The sequence below is a fragment of the Monodelphis domestica genome, chromosome 4 (assembly GCF_027887165.1).
Source record: "Monodelphis domestica isolate mMonDom1 chromosome 4, mMonDom1.pri, whole genome shotgun sequence".
NCBI lineage: Eukaryota > Metazoa > Chordata > Mammalia > Didelphimorphia > Didelphidae > Monodelphis > Monodelphis domestica.
Genome location: NC_077230.1, coordinates 9,134,841 through 9,152,205, shown reverse-complemented (window position 1 = coordinate 9,152,205; position 17,365 = coordinate 9,134,841). Strand labels below are relative to the sequence as shown.

The window sequence follows — 17,365 nt, the reverse complement described above, 5'->3', positions numbered from 1 at the left end:
TTTAATTCTTAAAAAGGAAGAAGGATAGAGGGCTATTTTCTAGAATTCTTTGTCCATGGGTTGTCAAAGCAAAGGATCTCATTATTAATTACTTGCTTTCTGGTGGTGACCTTTTCTAGATTTACCTAAATGTATCCACTAAAGTAAATAACCTTTTGCTCATAGTGTACGATCTTAGTCAAACCATATCTAGAATTTGTGTCCAGTTCTGGGTGTTATATTTTAGTGAGACCACTGAAAAGCTACCAGAGCCAGAGAAGTGAGACAAGGATAAGAAGATAACATGTCAGAGGTGGTTGGAAGGAACTGGAAATATTTAGATCACAGAAGAAAAAACTTGACTTGCTATCTTCAAAGAGTTGAAATGTCTCCATATAGAAGAGGGAATATACTTGTTTTGTTGGGCATGAAGGGTCAAAATTAGAATCAACAGGTAAAAGTGGCAGAGAAAAAGTTGGGAATTGAATTGAAATAGAAATTTCTTAAGTGTTAAAGTTGACAAAAGTAGAATGGACTACCTTCGAAGAGATCTCCAGTAGACAATGAGTAAACATCTGTAAGGGATAATGCACAGGAGATTCGGTCTGTAAGGAGTGGTTGGTTTAGATGCTGTGCAAGGTCTTTTATCACTCAAATTCTAGAGAGGGCAAAATTACTTCAAAATACTGGTACCGCATACTTTCCAATTTTCCTTTAGCTCTTTCCTTCTAATTTATTAAGGGCAGCTAGGTGGCCTCAGGGGACAGAATGCCTGGACTGGAGTCAAAGACTGTCCTGAACTGAAATTTGGCCTCAGACACTCCCCAGCTGTGTGGCCCTGGGCAAGTCACTTAATCCTGTTTCCCTGTTTCTTCATCTGTAAAATGAGCTAGAGGAAGAAACAGCAACCACTCCATTATCTTTGCCAAGAAAACTCCAAATAAGAGTCAGACATGACTGAAAAACAACTGAACAACAAAAGGCTTCTATTAGCCTCCGATTACTTTTCAGAGACACTTTCTGTGTGTTGCATCTGTGTAAGGAACTTTCAGTGGAGAAACTACTTCCAACGAGGGCAGAAAAACAACCTATTAATAATAGTCTTAGAAAGTTGTTTACGGCAATGAGAGTTCGTATTATAGGTCCGTGGTCACATAGTTAGTAGATATTGGATTTGAACCTGATCTTCATGACTACAAGGATAGCCTTCTCTACCCACTATGTCAAGCTGCTTCTCTCTAATTTAATATCATTTTTCAAACTCTACCAATAGTGAGAATAACTTTAAAAATAGATAGTAGTAAAAAGTCCCAGCCCGTGTCTATTTTACTGTTCAGGATTTCCACAGGGATGGTAGAAGGCAATAGAAAATCAATTAATCACTTTGAGAACTTGATTCTGAGTCTTACATTATGTCCCTGAGTAATGTGGATTCTTTTGTAATGAAAATATTCTGGATTTGTCCTATCTTATTGTGAAAAAATTGTAGTTTTCTACTTTTAAAAATTATTTAAACAACATCATTAGGTTAACAAAAAGATGGTTTAGTAGCTCAAAGACATTTTGGAAACTGGTGCCTAATTTGCACAAACTTTCAAATACTTGTCTTTTGATTAATTTCCAATAAAACTTTTACTTTAGTCTCACTATAAATCATTGATTTTATAAGACAATTCATCATACAATGGACCTTCAAAGACAAAGTTCAAATTAACAATTATCTCACAAAAGAGACTTTAAATGGAATAGCTGAACATAAAGATATTAAGAAATGATTGGACAAAAGTTTTTGATAATTTTCCTTATGTTTTCTTCAATAGTGAAGAGTTCTCTTTTCGTTTTTGATATGGAAAAGGTAGCTTTCCTCTTTTCAAAAATGAGATTAGGGGCAGCTGGGTGGCTCAGTGGATTGAGAGTCAGGCCCAGAGATGGGAGGTCCTGGGTTCAAATCTGTCCTCAGACACTTCCTAGCTGTGTGACCCTGGGCAAGTCACTTAATCCCCATTGCTTAGCCCTTACCACTGTTTTCCTTAGAATCAAACAGAATTGATTCTAAAAGGGAAGTATAAGGATTTTTTTTAAAAATGAGATTAGTTCTTTATTTATTTGGTTAGTTTTTAAAACTTCTTATATTTATTCTCCACCATTTGTTTTTTGATCCAGTAACACTGGCCTCCTTGTGGTTCTAGAAATAGGACACTTTTGCCTATTGGCTGCAGAAGTTTTCTTTGGCTGTCCTCCAGGGCTAGAATGCCCTTCCCACTCATCTCCACTATTGGCTTTCTTGGCTTCCTTCAAGTCCCAGCTAAAATTAATCTTCTATATGAAACTGTTTTCAAGCCCTCTCAATTCTAGTGCCTTCCTTTAATTATGTTCTGTTTATAGCTTGTTTATATATACATTCACTTGCTTGTTGTCTCCCTCATTAGACTATGAGTTGTGCAAGGGAAAACATTGCCTTTTGACTCTTTTTTGTATTCCCAGCACTTAGCACAGTCCTTATCATATAGTAGGTGCTTAACAAAGGTTTGCTGACTTTATACAAGTCAGATGAAACTGAGCTTCTTGGGATGCCCATTTCTTCTTCCATAATATTATAATCGTCTTTTTATGCATCTCCAATATATGAGGTCTCCCTCCTTTTCATTCTTACTTGCCCAGAATAATCTGCTATCCCTTCCATTTTTAATTTCTCTATAACGACTCATCAAACCTAGCCATAAATCCTCTGTGATGTTTATTCTTTCTCTATGACCCTTAAAGAAAAGGCATTTGTTTCTCATGGCCCTATTAAAACCTAAATAATTCATTCCCACTTATTCCCTTCCATTTAAACAATTGTCGCTTTTCTTGGTTCCTGCATTTCCATTTCAAAATGTCTCTACCTATAGCATTCTAAGCATTTAAAAGATAAGATTATAAGCTTTTTACTTTTTTGCCTTTGTCTCTTCTCAAAAATCACAGCTGCCAATAAAAAACCCATAGCTGCCAAGTCTTGTGTGTTGACTGCTGATGACGCCCCTGGGTACTTGAACTCAAATTGTCTCTCCTCAATAGATAGATCATAAGATTTTTCTTTGATCTGGACATTCTGTATTTTGTTTGTGATACTCCTGGGAGTTTTCATTTTGAGATTTCTTGCAGGCTGTGACAAGTGGATTCGATCTATTCTCATTTTTCTCTCCAGTTCTAAGAGTTTTAGGCAGTTCCTAATATCTTTATTAAAGATGTTCTTCATTAATGTATAGATGACTCTCATCAAGATTTTGTATTTAGGGAAAAGCAGGCATGTAAATCAGTAGCTGTTGGGGTATTCCCCCCCCCCCACTTTGAAGAAGCTCTTAAGAAGACTTTTAAGAGGGTTTTTAAGGATATTTTCTTACAATGCACAAATTTCTTTTTACATATCTCTCTCCTTGGATAACTAACATGTAAATTACTCAATACCTTTACAAAAGTGTCAGTTCTGGAATAGATTTAGGGATTTCTTCTATTCTCTCTCTGTCTCTCTCTCCCTCTCTGTCTCTCTATCTCCATCTCTGTCTCTGTCTCTCCCCCTCCCCTTCCTCCCTCCCTCCCCTCACCTACAAAGACATCTTGGATTTTAATGCTAGAATCAGTGTGGTGTCCTGCTTTTCTCAAGGGTAAAAAAAGTTTATTATATTTTTAGATCTTTTATATTTTAATTATTTCTTGTTTTCCTTCCATTTTGTCCTTCAATGACCTTGGGATGCCATTGTTTACTCGAATTTCTTGCCAAGCTTCTGCCAAACAGGTTTTGCCCTCTATTACTTTTCTTTGGTAACAAGACTGCTCAGTTATTTTTCTCTGTAAGATTTACTAATGTGTTTATATTCTAAAAGCAGTGTTGCCATTCCTCTTAACTTGGCAAATGATTCTAGTATTTACTGCCTAAGGCACAGCCTGAGGAGTTTTGAAATTAATATTATGTGTATGGCAGGGAAATTTCCCCTCAACCACCAAGTCTTGTCAGAAAATGATTCCTCTGGTGATTTCATGAAGAATTAACATGAGACGAAAGAGAGTCTCGTATAACACACTATTACAATAATTAAATCATTTGGGGCATACAAGGGTATAATGGCTCCTAATGTCCACGTTCTTTGCCCAGTTTTAGATGGCAAGTTAGAAGTATAGTCAGTTTCACTTTGAATCTTTAATTAGGAAGTTTCCCAACATACATATACAAATTTGGTTTTCTGCTTTCGTTTTCCTTTATATTTCTATTGAGTTAACACCTGTCCTCTTTGTGGTTGAAGCAAAATTCAAGTTACTAGAAATATTTGGGCAACAGATTATAGTATGGTTTGTATTGATTAGCAGGTATTGTGAGGGGAGTCAGGGATAAACCAGATCTTTTCATGGAAATTGTCTTGAAACTGGTGGAATAAGTCCAAGATTTCTGCTCTGAGATGCTTGTAGGACCTATGTATGACCCTCCTTGTTATCTCCCTTCTTTGACCCAGTTTACTTCCTACCTTCCTTTTTCTTCTAACACTAGTGGCCCTTGGGTTCTTTCTTGCCTCAATTCATGGGGCCTCCATTCTTTCCTCTCTATTTCCAAACATTTGCTATCTCTCTAGTTCTGAAATAGCTCTTATTTTTTAATATAAATTCTTCAGAGCATGACCAAGCCCCTTGAATAAAGGAGGGGTACAAGTCCTATTCACATTTAGTTGTGATTGAATCAATCAAAGAAAATTCTCACTTAACAAAGGCAAATACTTAAAAAAACCCAAACCCATTACTTTTTGTCTTAAAATCAATACTATTTATTGGATCTAAGACAGAAGAGTGGTAAGGGCTAGGCAGTGGGGGTTAAGTGATTTTCCCAGGGTCACACAGCTAGGAAGTGTCTGAGACCACATTTGAATCCAAGACTTCCCATCTGTAGGCCTGGTTCTTGATCTACTAAGCCACCCAGATGCCCCCAAAGGCAAATACTTTTAACTAGAGTGAAGTATTCAATGGAGCTCCACCTTATGGTACCATTGTCTAGATCTCTCATATATGTAAGCCACTCTTTGCCTCAAGCCTCTCCCCACTCTACACAGGTACCAGCTAGAGTGGTTTTTCCTAAGAGTAAGATATAGTCATCCCTCACTATATTGTGGTTAACTTATCGCAACTTCACTGTATTGTAGGTTTAAAAAAGAATTCAAATTCTGTATCATGGTGTTTTTGCTATATCATGGGATTTTGTGGATGAATACTGAGCTATACACAATCGAAATGCAGTACACCACTACCGCTTACTTGCTTTGCCAACAGGAGATTGTACATGGCACACTTTTGGTTGATGGAATGAAAAGCAACCAACCACAGCACTGTGTTCTACATCCCAGGCACTGATTGGCTCAGTGACTGTAGCATCAGTCTGTTTGCTCTCCCACACTGTGCCCATAGGTTTGGCTCAGGGTAAAGAGACTGCACCACCTGATGAAGTGGTGCCTTCAGAAGAGCTATAATGCTCTTCTTGGCTGTGCAGTACTTTTATCTCACTGCCATCATCTTCATCGTTATCAGTAATACTTCACAGCTACATAATTCATGATCTTCATCATTCAAGTTGTGGTATAGTACTTCATTGGTGAGTACCCATATAGAATTTTATATATTGTTAAAATTACATAGATTTAAGGGTGTAGAAAGCATTTAAGAGAATATGAAGTATTTATAAGAGTGTGGGAAAGGTTCATAAGAATGTGGAAAAGGTTTAGAAGAGAGTGGGAAAGGTTCATAAAGACTTAAAATATATATATAAATAATAAAATAAATATGATGCCACTACTTCATGGATTTTCACAAATCACGAGGGTCTCTGAAATGTAACTTGCACAATAGGTGAGGGGGTCACTGTATATCTATCACATGCTTTGTTCAATAAATTTCAATGCTTTTAAAAAATCATCCTAAGGGGGCAGCTGGGTAGCTCAGTGGATTGAGAGCTAGGCCTAGAGATGGGAGGTCCTAGGTTCAAATCTGGCCTCAGCCACTTCCTAGCTGTGTGGCCCTGGACAAGTCACTTGACCCCCATTGCCTAGCTAGCCCTTACCACTCTTCTGCCTTGGAGCCAATACACAGTATTGACTCCAAGACGGAAGGTAAGGGTTTAAAAAAAAAATCATCCTAAAAAGTATTTAGAAGAGTAGATTGTATACTTTTTACAGTCATGGGTAGGAAGAAAGCATTTATAAATATATTTTTATTTAGAATATATATGTAATATTCTAGAACTGTGGCAGGTACTTTACAAATATTATCAGATTTAATTTTCATGATAACCCTGGATGGTAATTATTATTATTATCCCCATTTTGTAGAGGCTGGATCTGAACTCAGGTCTTCCTGACTCCAGGGCCAATACTGTTAGCCAAATAAGGGATAAAGGCAAGCAAAACATAAATCATTTTGATTATGTGAGCTTGAAAAGTTTTTAGACAAATAAAATTTATGCATCCAACTAAAGAAAGGAAGTGGTCATATGGGCAAAAATATTTACATGCTTGGTAGCGAATAATATAGAAATTCAGAAATATAAAGGCCAAAAATTATTCCTAATTAGATTAGTGGTCAAAGGTTATCAACAAATAGGTCCAAGGGGAATTTTAAACCATTAACAATTATGTGAATTATTGCTCGAGATGATTAATAATAAGGTAAAAAATTAATTCAACTATGAAGGTGTGCCTAATACTCACAAATTGGCAAAGATGACAAAAATGGTTAAGTTGCATGTGTAGGAAGTCTAATGAACTGTTGGGCACATTGTGAATTGGTACAACCATTCCAGAAGACAGATTATAATTATACAAATAAAGTGGATAAAATATTCATATTCATTGACCCTGGCCATTTCTTGCTAGGCATCTACCCGAAGGAGGTCACTGTCAAAAAGTAAGGTTCCATATACACCAAAATTTTTTTTGTTGTACTTTTTGTTATAGCAAAGAATTGAAAACAAAATAGATGTCCATCAATTGGGAAACAACTAGAAAAATTGTGGTACATGATTTTAATGGATATCATCATGCTATATGATGAACATAGAGAAGCATGAAAAGACATATAAACTCATGCAAAATGAAGTAAGCAGATTCAGGAAAGTAAATTTACTCACCATCTACAACAATGTAAATGGAAAGATAACAACAACAATAGGCAAATGAAAGACAAAAACAATAAAAAATTATAAAGAATAAACTAGGGGGTGGTGTTGAAAGATAATGGAGCAATACCTGAACCTTCTTTACCCTCCATGGAATCAAACTCACAAGCAGGACCAGAACAAACAGCATGGAATCAACAAGGCATCCTCTGTTTGCTTTACTTTGTTTGCTGAGCCCTGGAGCATGTGTCACACTGGATATAGGGGAGGATACCACTGGAATTGCTCTGGGAGCAGCTGTATTTAGGCTAGGGCTTTGGCTCCAAAAATTTCCCACTGGTCCATAGCTAGGAGTAGATGGAGCAGACACTCCAGAGTAACAAAATATAACTAGTGGGGAATTTCAATTTTCCCCATTCAGGACAAGAAAAATCCAAACAAAAAATAAATAAGAAAGAATTTAAAGAGTTGAATAGAATCTTAAATAAGTTAAATATAATGTACATCTGGAGAGAATTGAATGGAAATAAAAGAAAGTGTGCCTTCTCAATACTACATAAGACAAATTTACAAAAATTGAGCATATATTAGGGCACAAGAAAAATATAGTTAAATGTTGAAAAGCAGATATCATCCTTTTCAGACAATGAGGCAATAAAAATAATATATAAAAAGGGACCATTGAAACAAAAAGCAAAAATTAATTAGAGACTAAATAACTTGAAAAGACAAATTATTGAAACAATAAATAATGTCCTTAAAGAGAATAATAGCAGTGAGACAACATACCAATACCTATGGGATACAGCAAAAGCAATAATTAGAGGAAAATTTATATGTCTAAATGCTTATATTAATAGAATAGAGAAAAAAAAGAACAAATTAGGAATGAGATTTAAAAAGAACAATTAGAACAATAAGAACAAATATAAAAATTTCTAACTAAACCCAAAATTATAAGGCCTAAAAACTAAAAGTGAGAATAATAAAATTAAGTGTAAGATAAGAACAAGTGAGGCCTCAAAGAAGAGAGATGTGAGAAGATACGTCCCCATACTCATTTATAGAGGTGGAGGATCTGTAGGTGTGAAACATTGCATATAACAACAGATTTGTTCTGTGTAGTGAACAACTTTTCTAATTTTTTTCTCTTAAAAAATTCTTTGATATACTAGGTGGTTATCCATTAAAGGAGATGAGGTTACAGAGGGAAATATAGGCAATGTAAAAATAAAAGGCAGCAATAAAATCAATTTCAAAAAAGAAGTTCCCCTGGCATATAATTTCTTCATATCCTTGCCCCCTCCTTACAGACTAATCTCATTCTCCCACTCTGTGATTCATCCATTCTGGCCTACTGACTGCTCAGGTATACACCATACATACACAAAATTCTATGTCCTTTTCCCCATGCTTTTGTACTAGCTGTCCCTCATTCAGAATGAGTAAAGATTTTTTTCTTAATACTAAATGCTCAAAAATGCAAGAAATAATAAGCAAATTATATAATTTTCCTTTCAAGCCAGTTATTCAACAAATATGTACTTGATCTGTCAGCTGGAACTTTTTCTTCTTTTTTTGTTGTTATTTTATAATGTTTTCCAACTTTTTTATTTGAGAAGACAGAAAATGAGTGGGGAGGGACTTGCCCTGGGGGGTCCTAGGAATTGACTTCCATATGAAATAGTACAAGCTCACTCCCAAGACTGTTTCAACAGATACACCAATGAGGTAAGAATCGTTGATTGAAAGCTGGAAGAGAGTTTAGAGTTTAGCAAGTCTTGTTTTTGTTTGATTGATCAGTTATGTCCCACTCTTTGTAAACCTATCTTGGCAAAGATACTGGAATGGCTTGCCATTTCCTTCTCCAGTTTTACAGAAGAGGAAACTGAGTTAAACAGGATTATATAGCTAATAAGTGTCTGAGGTCAGATTTAAACTCAGGAAGGTGAGTTCAAGTTCTGCAGTACTACTGAAAGAATGTTCAAAGAGCAAGAGAAATGCATCAACATTTTGAATTGATCCTCTTGGGAGGTCTGGATGAGAACTTGGTTGAAAATTGTTCAGGCCAAGAAAGTATAAAAGGAGTACTCAGAATAATAAGATTATTGTTCCTTTAAGGACTGAAGTATTTTAAACCATACTGTACCCACTTTTAGGGTAAGGGTCATACCTTATAATTCTTTAAAATACGCAGAGTAGTTTTCTGAATATGGGAATAGAATTTTTGGTTATTGGGAGTCATCATAAACTAGATACTCTAAGTCAGAGAAAGAAAGAAAGAAAGAAATGAAATAATTATACTCACAATTAATGGTGTGGAAGAACACTTTATGTCTCTGGGATCTGAAATATGAAAAAATATGATATAAAAATTTCAGAGTCTATAATATGAACCCAGTTAGTGAAATCATGGCTTCCAAAGTAAAAAGAGTAAGAATAATATAAAACTTTAAGAGAAAGAATACCAAGTTTCTTTTATATCAGATGTAATGTTGGGCTCACTATGTCAGGGTCAGGCACAACCCTCAGATGCCGAGATGTGTTTTCTCTACAACTTTCAGCCCTAGCTTGTAAATACCTAACTTCGTGACTAGGGTACCAGTTACATTTCAGCATTTAACATCAAAGGAATATTTACAGTGATGATATAGTAATAACAAAGGTACAAGGATTACCCCCAACATCTCTATAGCATAATGTCCTCCATATTACCTCAATCTCTGGGAAGAGAGGAGGCTTAGACTTTGTACAGTTTCTAGTTACCACTCCTATATAACATTTCCATATAGCAATAAGCCTATAAAATTCAGGTCCAAATGTGAACTTGATGCCAGGTGAGTCTTTGTCTCATCTCCCCCTTTGCTTGGTCCTTAAGGTAGCTAGCTTAGCTCCTCAGGTAACTGAGGCTGAGCTTACTGCAAAACCTGGCTCGGACTCAACTCCCAAACTTGCCTAGAGTTTCAAAAGGTCAGAAGAATGAGAAAATGTTGAGGTTTTATAGATCAAAGGGCTTCCTCTTTCCATCACTGTATCTTTGTAGATGGCATCAGCAAGAGTCAAAAGAAACTTTTAAGAGAGCGAAGCTGAGGAAAACTGCTGATGTTGTGGTCTACTAGTACTTTTAGAAGAACCTTCAGTCCTGATTCCACAGCCAGCCAAGGGTTATCAGACTAGAGTCTACTGCATTATGTCAAAGCATTTTCCAAAGACTCTCCAAGGGTACTTCCATTTATGCATCATCATATTCTTCTGGAACTCGCTCCCTAGGCTGGGAAGGAGCATCAAAGGTACTCCATACCTACTTGTTGGTTGGTCATAAACTTTTAAGTGCCTACTATGTGCCAGGAACGAAATACTAGGGATACAAGAAAGTCTGAGGGCATTCTGTTCTCTCCAGAAGATCAAAATGCCAGTCCCCCGCTAAACAGAAAATAAGTTTTGACTCAGGAGACTTAAGATGTTTATATACTGAGTGAATTAAAAAGCAAAAGTAAAAATTAAAATTCATGACTCTTATATGGACTATGAGTTTACTTTTTTCTTGCTTTTCCATTCCTTAAGATCACCCCAAATTCTATACTGCTTTAGAACAATTAACTGCATTGAAGCATTCAGCGAGTGTGCAATCATACCTAATTAATATTTTGATTTCGTGATTTTCTCAAATGCAGCTGAGCTAAATTGTAAGCCTACTCCCCGCAAGCTGAGGTGGGACAGGGGAGACCTGACATGCTTTTGGAAAAATGTTTCTCTACATTTATTCTTGTTATAATCTTCAAGTCAAGAAGTGGTTAAATGGATGGGGGCTGAAATGCCCGACTCTTACCAATAGGTAGGACACAGCTTGAGGGTTTGAGCTGGTGGTTATAGAGAAGAGATACACCAGCCTTCAGTGTTGTTACTCTGAACCGTGAGGAACATAAAGTGTCCGCTAGCTCTGAAAGAACGAGTCAGAGCATAAACACTATACATGGAATCCTCGATAGCGTTCCTCTTCACCATTGTCAGTCCTCTTCTCTCTCACACACACATTCCTTTTGACTGGGGAGCATGTAGAAATAATTTACCTTCTTAACTTAGACAAACTATAATAAACCTGTGACAGGATGTTTCTGGCTCTGGTTGGTCTATGTATTAAATGGAGGCCACCAGCTTTCCTGATGCTCAGCAAACAACCTACATTATGCTCTCCAGGAAGCCCCACTTCATGCCCCCTTTCCCAAAAAAAAGGGAGCATTAGGGGCAGCTAGGTGGCTCCGTAGGTAGATAGCCATGCCTGGATTCCAGGGATTGGGTTCAAATTTGGCTTAAGATACTTCCTAGTTGGGGGCAGCTGGGTAGCTCAGTGGATTGAGAGCCAGGCCTAGAGATGGGAGGTCCTAGGTTCAAATCTGGCCTCAGACACTTCCCAGCTGGGTGACCCTGGGCAAGTCACTTGACCCCCATTGCCTACCCTTACCACTCTTCTGCCTTGGAGCCAATACATGGTATTGACTCCAAGACGGAAGGTAAGGGTTTAAAAAAAAAAAAAGATACTTCCTAGTTGCATAGCCCTGGGCAAGTCATTTAACCCCTCCATTGCCTAGCCCTTACTACTCTTCTGCCTTCGAAACAATATATAGTTGATTCTAAGATGAAAGGAATGGTCTTAAAAAAATAGAAAAAGGAAGCACAAAGAGATCCAAGTTAACCCCCAGTTTTTGTACTTCTAAATATCATTCTGTTTTAAACTTACAAAGCCTTTTGCTCATCATTCTTTAAAAACATCTGATTTTTGATGAAAAAAGTTCTCTCCCTTTAATGAACTTTTCATAAGGATCAGTTTAGTGCTAAAAGGGCAGAAAAGTATTTTTGCATAAAGGAAAAACTGAAAGCCCTTGTTAAAGTATGTAAGACATTGTCAGTTAAATTTTTTATGCTGGAAAAAGGTAGAAAAAGGAATGTGATTTAATAAAAACTGCTACAATTTTTATAGGGAGAGAAACAGCTGTCACATTGGATTTGAGCAATTTGGGATTGAAAATACACTGCGATGTAAATACACTGAGTCAAATTACCTTGCAAAATGTTACATTTTACAAAACGAGATATGAAATGATACTGTTTGTACAATTAATTTGTACAATGGGTACAATTTGATAAGCAGAGAAGAAAGTTTTGGATGCGAGTTTCTGATTTCCTGAAGACAGCAGTTCCATCTACACGGCATCTATCTTGCAGATACATAATTACTGGCACACTATCTACCCCATTTGAATGACTTTCTTAAGAAGAAGAATCAGGTTTTTTCCTTCTCTTTTTTTGTATCTCTAGCCTATTCCTAGAACAGAATAAGTTTATAATAAATGCTCATTGATTGCCTGACTTGACATTAGCCTCAGAGAAGACAGAAGACTATGAAAAGAAGGCTTGTCATTCAGTTGCAGAGTTAAAATTAAAAAACTGGGTCTTCTGACTTCATCGAATGATTCTCTATTATACGATATTGTCTTCATAATAATATCCATATCCTCATCCTCTCTTTTATTTTTTATCCATTTCATTAGTACTCTTCAGATCCAAGTACTGCACTTTCTGGCTTATCAAAAACGTGAGGTTTGTCATTTTGCTTTTGGTCAGAAAAGGACAAAGGACATTATTAAGAGGAAAATGCTTATAAAATAAATAAAGCATCAGTACTTGAAAGAAATATTTTTAAAACTCCTTAACAGTGTATTTATATGTATTATATGGCAAATGTGCATGAATTTTTTGGGTCTCTATATTATTTTTTCCTCTCAAAAAGACCTTATTTTTAGGAATACAGTCTTTATTTGGAGGTACTTAAGTACCTCCCCTCCCCAAATTCATTATTTCTGTTCTTTGGGGAACCAAGTCTTATTGTATGATAGCAGGAGGTGGAATATTTTATTATAGACACTATAGATTAGAGCCTGATATATAAATACAGAACTTATACAGTAAGCCCAAATTTCATTCGTTAATTTAATTAGAAAATGTATTTTAGTTTTATTAAAATACTAAAGTAGATCATGGAGCAAAGGAGGAAGTGAAGGGTGTGGCTTTTCTTGGTAACCATCAAGGTACAATTTGACCTTCAAAAGGCAGTTCATTACTGCATAATTTTCCTTAGTTAATGCTTAATTAGATGCTTTCAGAGTAGAGGTGGCGATTATCAAAATTTCATCATATAGTTCAGAGAGCCAACTTTATTCTATTCTTAGATAATCTTTTATGAAACTACTTGATGTCAGGATGAAAGATTTCAGGCTTTAATGTAAGAAAAAGTGTCGATATTGGAAATATGGCTTTTGTCTAGAAAAGATAGTTTGTATGTAAATCGGAACATCTCCATGTCTGGACAAAGTTGGCATGAAGAAAAGATGATATGAAGATCTTCATTTTTAGAGATGTTCTGTTTGATTTGAGAGAAAAAAAGGATGGGAATCTGGAGAGCGTGTGAAAGACATGCCGTAATGTACAGGAGAAACAAGAAATTAGTAGACATGCAGCCCAAGTGCCCAGTGAATTGCTGTTAAGTGGCAATGGCTAATTTTCCCTCTTGATCATTCTCATTTGCAGTAGTTAGTAGGGTGCTGTCTAGCAGCATTTGATAATATTGCTTTGAGCTATATTAAAGAACCAAATAAATCATGAGCTTAATTTTCACCAATGATAATTAAAACATTATCCTTCTCTTCTATTAAAATAGGCATTACCCGTGCCTCCTGGCAACATGATGGAGTTACTTCCAGTATATCGGTGTATATATGCACACACGTTCATGTAGTATGGAATCAGTTCCATCTTTTGAAATTTCAGTGTGGGAGAAAAAGTTAAGCTCTCCTTTTTATTTTTAATTTGGGGTGTGTGTGTGTGTGTGTGTGTGTGTGAAAGAGAGAGAGAGAGACAGGAATACATCAAATTAAAAATAGACCAAATAGCTAGTACGTTCCTAGTAAGTTCACTTCTAAGGTGAGAAGCAGTGTGATATAATGACCAGAAAACTCATTTTAGAGTTAGGAAGAAAAGGGCCAAGTGCTAACTCTGATACATTTTCGTTGTGTGCTGTTGAGCAAGTCACTTGACCTCTCAAGTCAACTTCCTAAGACGATAAATTGCAGAATGAATGTAGATGGGCATTGGTAGAAGGAATTTCCTCACTAGAAGTTCTATATGCCAGCAAAATCTTGGGTCCAAACAACAACAACTAAAAAAACAACTAAAAAAGCCAAGTACTGTGGGGACCACAAACAGGAATCCGACAGTCCTCAAAGTCAGACAGCTTATAATCGGGCCATTTGGTGTGGCCTGAATCTCTGGAACTCTGGAACTACTTAGATTTTCTTAGAAATTGGATTTTCACTTAGCGTAAGGCTGCCAGAGAAATGAGAGGTCACCGAATGTCAGAACTGCTGTGCACCTGGCGCATAGATGGGGAAGAATATAAAAAGGAAGGAGGGCAGTTCCTGTGAGCAGAATGGCAGGCTGGAAGATCCCCTTAAAAACAGCCACAACTTCATATGAATAGAACAATAAATATTTGGCAGTGTATAATAGCTATCGCATTTCGTTAGAGTTGTCTGCAGATGATGGACTGAAGATGATGAATGAAAAGAGAAGCCAAAAGACCTATCGGCTTACAATGATCCACAATAGGGAAAGGAAATTTGTATCTACTCATTCTTTAGGGTTGTTTTCCTTATATTCAATGATAAAGACCTACGTTAAAGCTCTAACATTCATTAATTTAATGCATCTACTTGCTTTTAGAGGATGTTTTGAGAACTTTGCAAGTATATGAGGACAAATGTGCTTAATAGAAGTAAAGGAGGAATGTTAAAGTTTCAATATTCTTTGTTTAATACTATGGAGATCAATCAATAAGCATTTGTTATTAGGATTATGAAGGGGTAAGAGTTGACTAGATAAGGAAAGACAAGAATACAATCCTTGTCCTCAATGAGCTGATATTTTAATGGGGGTGACAACACACACACAGCTATGTATATATGTGTGTCTGTATACGTATAAAATTAAAAACAGCTAGATTCCAATTAGTGCAAAAAACGAGCCCTGTGTAATAGCCAAATATACCTAAATCTAGACTATTTGAAGTTATCATTTGTAAAATATGGCCATTGGCTCCAGGCCATGGAAGTATGCAGTATAAATCTGAATAATGTGACTACGTTATCTGCACTAATGAGAAATAGCTACAATCTCAGAAGGAAGGAGGAAGAGGCATCAGGAAAGCCTCTTATAGAAGTTAATATCTCGGCTGAGTCTTGAAGGTAGTCATGGAAGCCAGAAGGAGGAAGTGAGAAATCATGGGGAAGCAAAGAGGGGAACCCAGCAAAATGCAGAATCAGGAGATGGAGTGTTGTGTTTACGTACTAGCAAGCAGGTCAGGATGGCTAGATAAAGTATGGAGGACAATTATGTGTAAGAAGAATGAAAGAGCAGGAAGGGGTCATGTTTCATGAAGCTCCCCATGAACCTTAAAAGAAAAGCAGAAGGTTTATCTTTGATCTTAACAAGGTCACTAATTAATGTTTGCCCTTAATAAGACCCTAAGGTAATAAGGAGACAATGGAGATTACTGAGTGGAGTTAGCTTTGTAGTTTAGGAAATTCACTTTGGTAGCTGAGTGAAGGCTAGAACAGAGTGGGGAGACAGAAATGAACCAGAAGGTTACTGCAATATGCCAAGCATAAAATAATGAGTGGTATCACGGTGGTCGCTGTATGAGTGAAGAAAAGGGGTCATAAGATATTGTGAAGGTCGAGATGAAAGATCTTGGCAAGGGATGGGCTCTGTGCGAGGTGTAAGAGGGAGGGGTTGAGGACACGCAAGTTTGTCAGTGTGGATGAATGGGAGGATGGTGATATCTTTGACAATAATAGGGAAGTTCAGAAGACGGGAGGCTTTGGGGAAAAGATAATGACTTTTCTTGTGGCTATGATGAGTTTGAGATATTTTGGGATACACAGCTGAAGATATCCATAAGGAAACTAATGATTCTCAGATGTGAAGTATGGTCTAGGTATACAGATCTATAGAGAATTGAAAACTGAAGTCACGATACATAATGAGATCGCCAAGGGATATAGCATTGAGCAAGAAGAGAAGAGGATCCAGGACAGAGTATGGGCATGACCTGGATGAAGATCCAGCAAAGGAAACCTTAACTGGTGAGATTAAATAATAACTTAGACTTACAAAGTGCTTCCCTAGATAATTTTATTTCATGGAACTTTGTACTTACGTTCAATGAGAAAGAGAAAACACACGGTACCCATTGAAGCAATGATGATACCCGGTACTACAAAAGATAGTCCCCAACACGTAGACACCCAGTAGCCAGCAATCAAAGATCCTAAGATATTCCCCACAGAGGTGTGAGAATTCCAAATTCCCATAATTAAGCCTCTCCTGAAAGAGAAGGAAACAAAAAGGCAAAATGGTTAAAAAAGCAAAAATGCTTTGCTTAAAAAAATAAAAACATATTACAAATACATGCCTTTATTTTTGCAAGCTGTGCTATTTATGTGTGCTTTCCAAAGAAAAATCATGCATTCAATTTCATAAAACATACACGCATCTGAAAGAGGAAGTATTTGCGCCAATGTAGGGTTCTCAAGACTGAACAAAGCTACTGATGGAAAGAAATGCTTTTGTTTTACAATTAGCAAAAGTAAAGGAATACTCGCTAAAATAATGTTGTTGAGCTGAGAATATACATTAAGGCTTCTGTTGAAAAATACCTATTAAAATTCCCAGTAGACTGATGGTAATCATCATGACTAAATCATGAATTCTTTGGTCTTTGCAACATAGAAAACAAAGAAATGTGAAAGGCCATTCCCTTCAGCTTTTTAGACAGATGGTGGCAGAGTAGCAGGAGATAGGGACAGAGAGGGTGCTCCTAGAGGAACTGAATCATAAAATATTTACATGCTCACTACAAATGAAACTAGTAGATAAAAAAGGGGTAGCAGTTAAGCACCTACTATGTGCAAGACACTGTGTTAAGCCCTGGAAATACAGAAAGAGGCAAAACATCATCTCTGCTTTCAAGGAACTCAATCTAATGGAGGAGATAGTAAACAAATATATATGAACAAGCTATATACAGGATAAGAAGAAATATTAAACACGGGGAAAGCACTGAATTAAAAAGAACTGGGGAAGGTTTCCTGTAGGAGATGGTATTTTATTTGGGACTTAAAGGAAGAAAAGAACTAAATGGAA

The 17,365-nt window shown here is 36.6% G+C and overlaps 1 protein-coding gene across 5 annotated transcripts in view; it reads right to left on the bottom strand.

The window, feature by feature from the left end:
- Positions 1-17,365, bottom strand: part of SLC37A1 (solute carrier family 37 member 1) — a 183,831-nt gene that overhangs the window by 59,391 nt on the left and 107,075 nt on the right. For all 5 annotated transcript variants that reach the window (XM_056826006.1, XM_007493189.3, XM_007493188.3 and 2 more), the window contains 2 exons: positions 16,380-16,546; positions 9,417-9,454 (listed from right to left, as the gene is read on the bottom strand). In XM_056826006.1, coding sequence (XP_056681984.1) covers positions 9,417-9,454; positions 16,380-16,546 — 205 coding nt within the window. The remainder of the gene's footprint in view (positions 1-9,416; positions 9,455-16,379; positions 16,547-17,365) is intronic.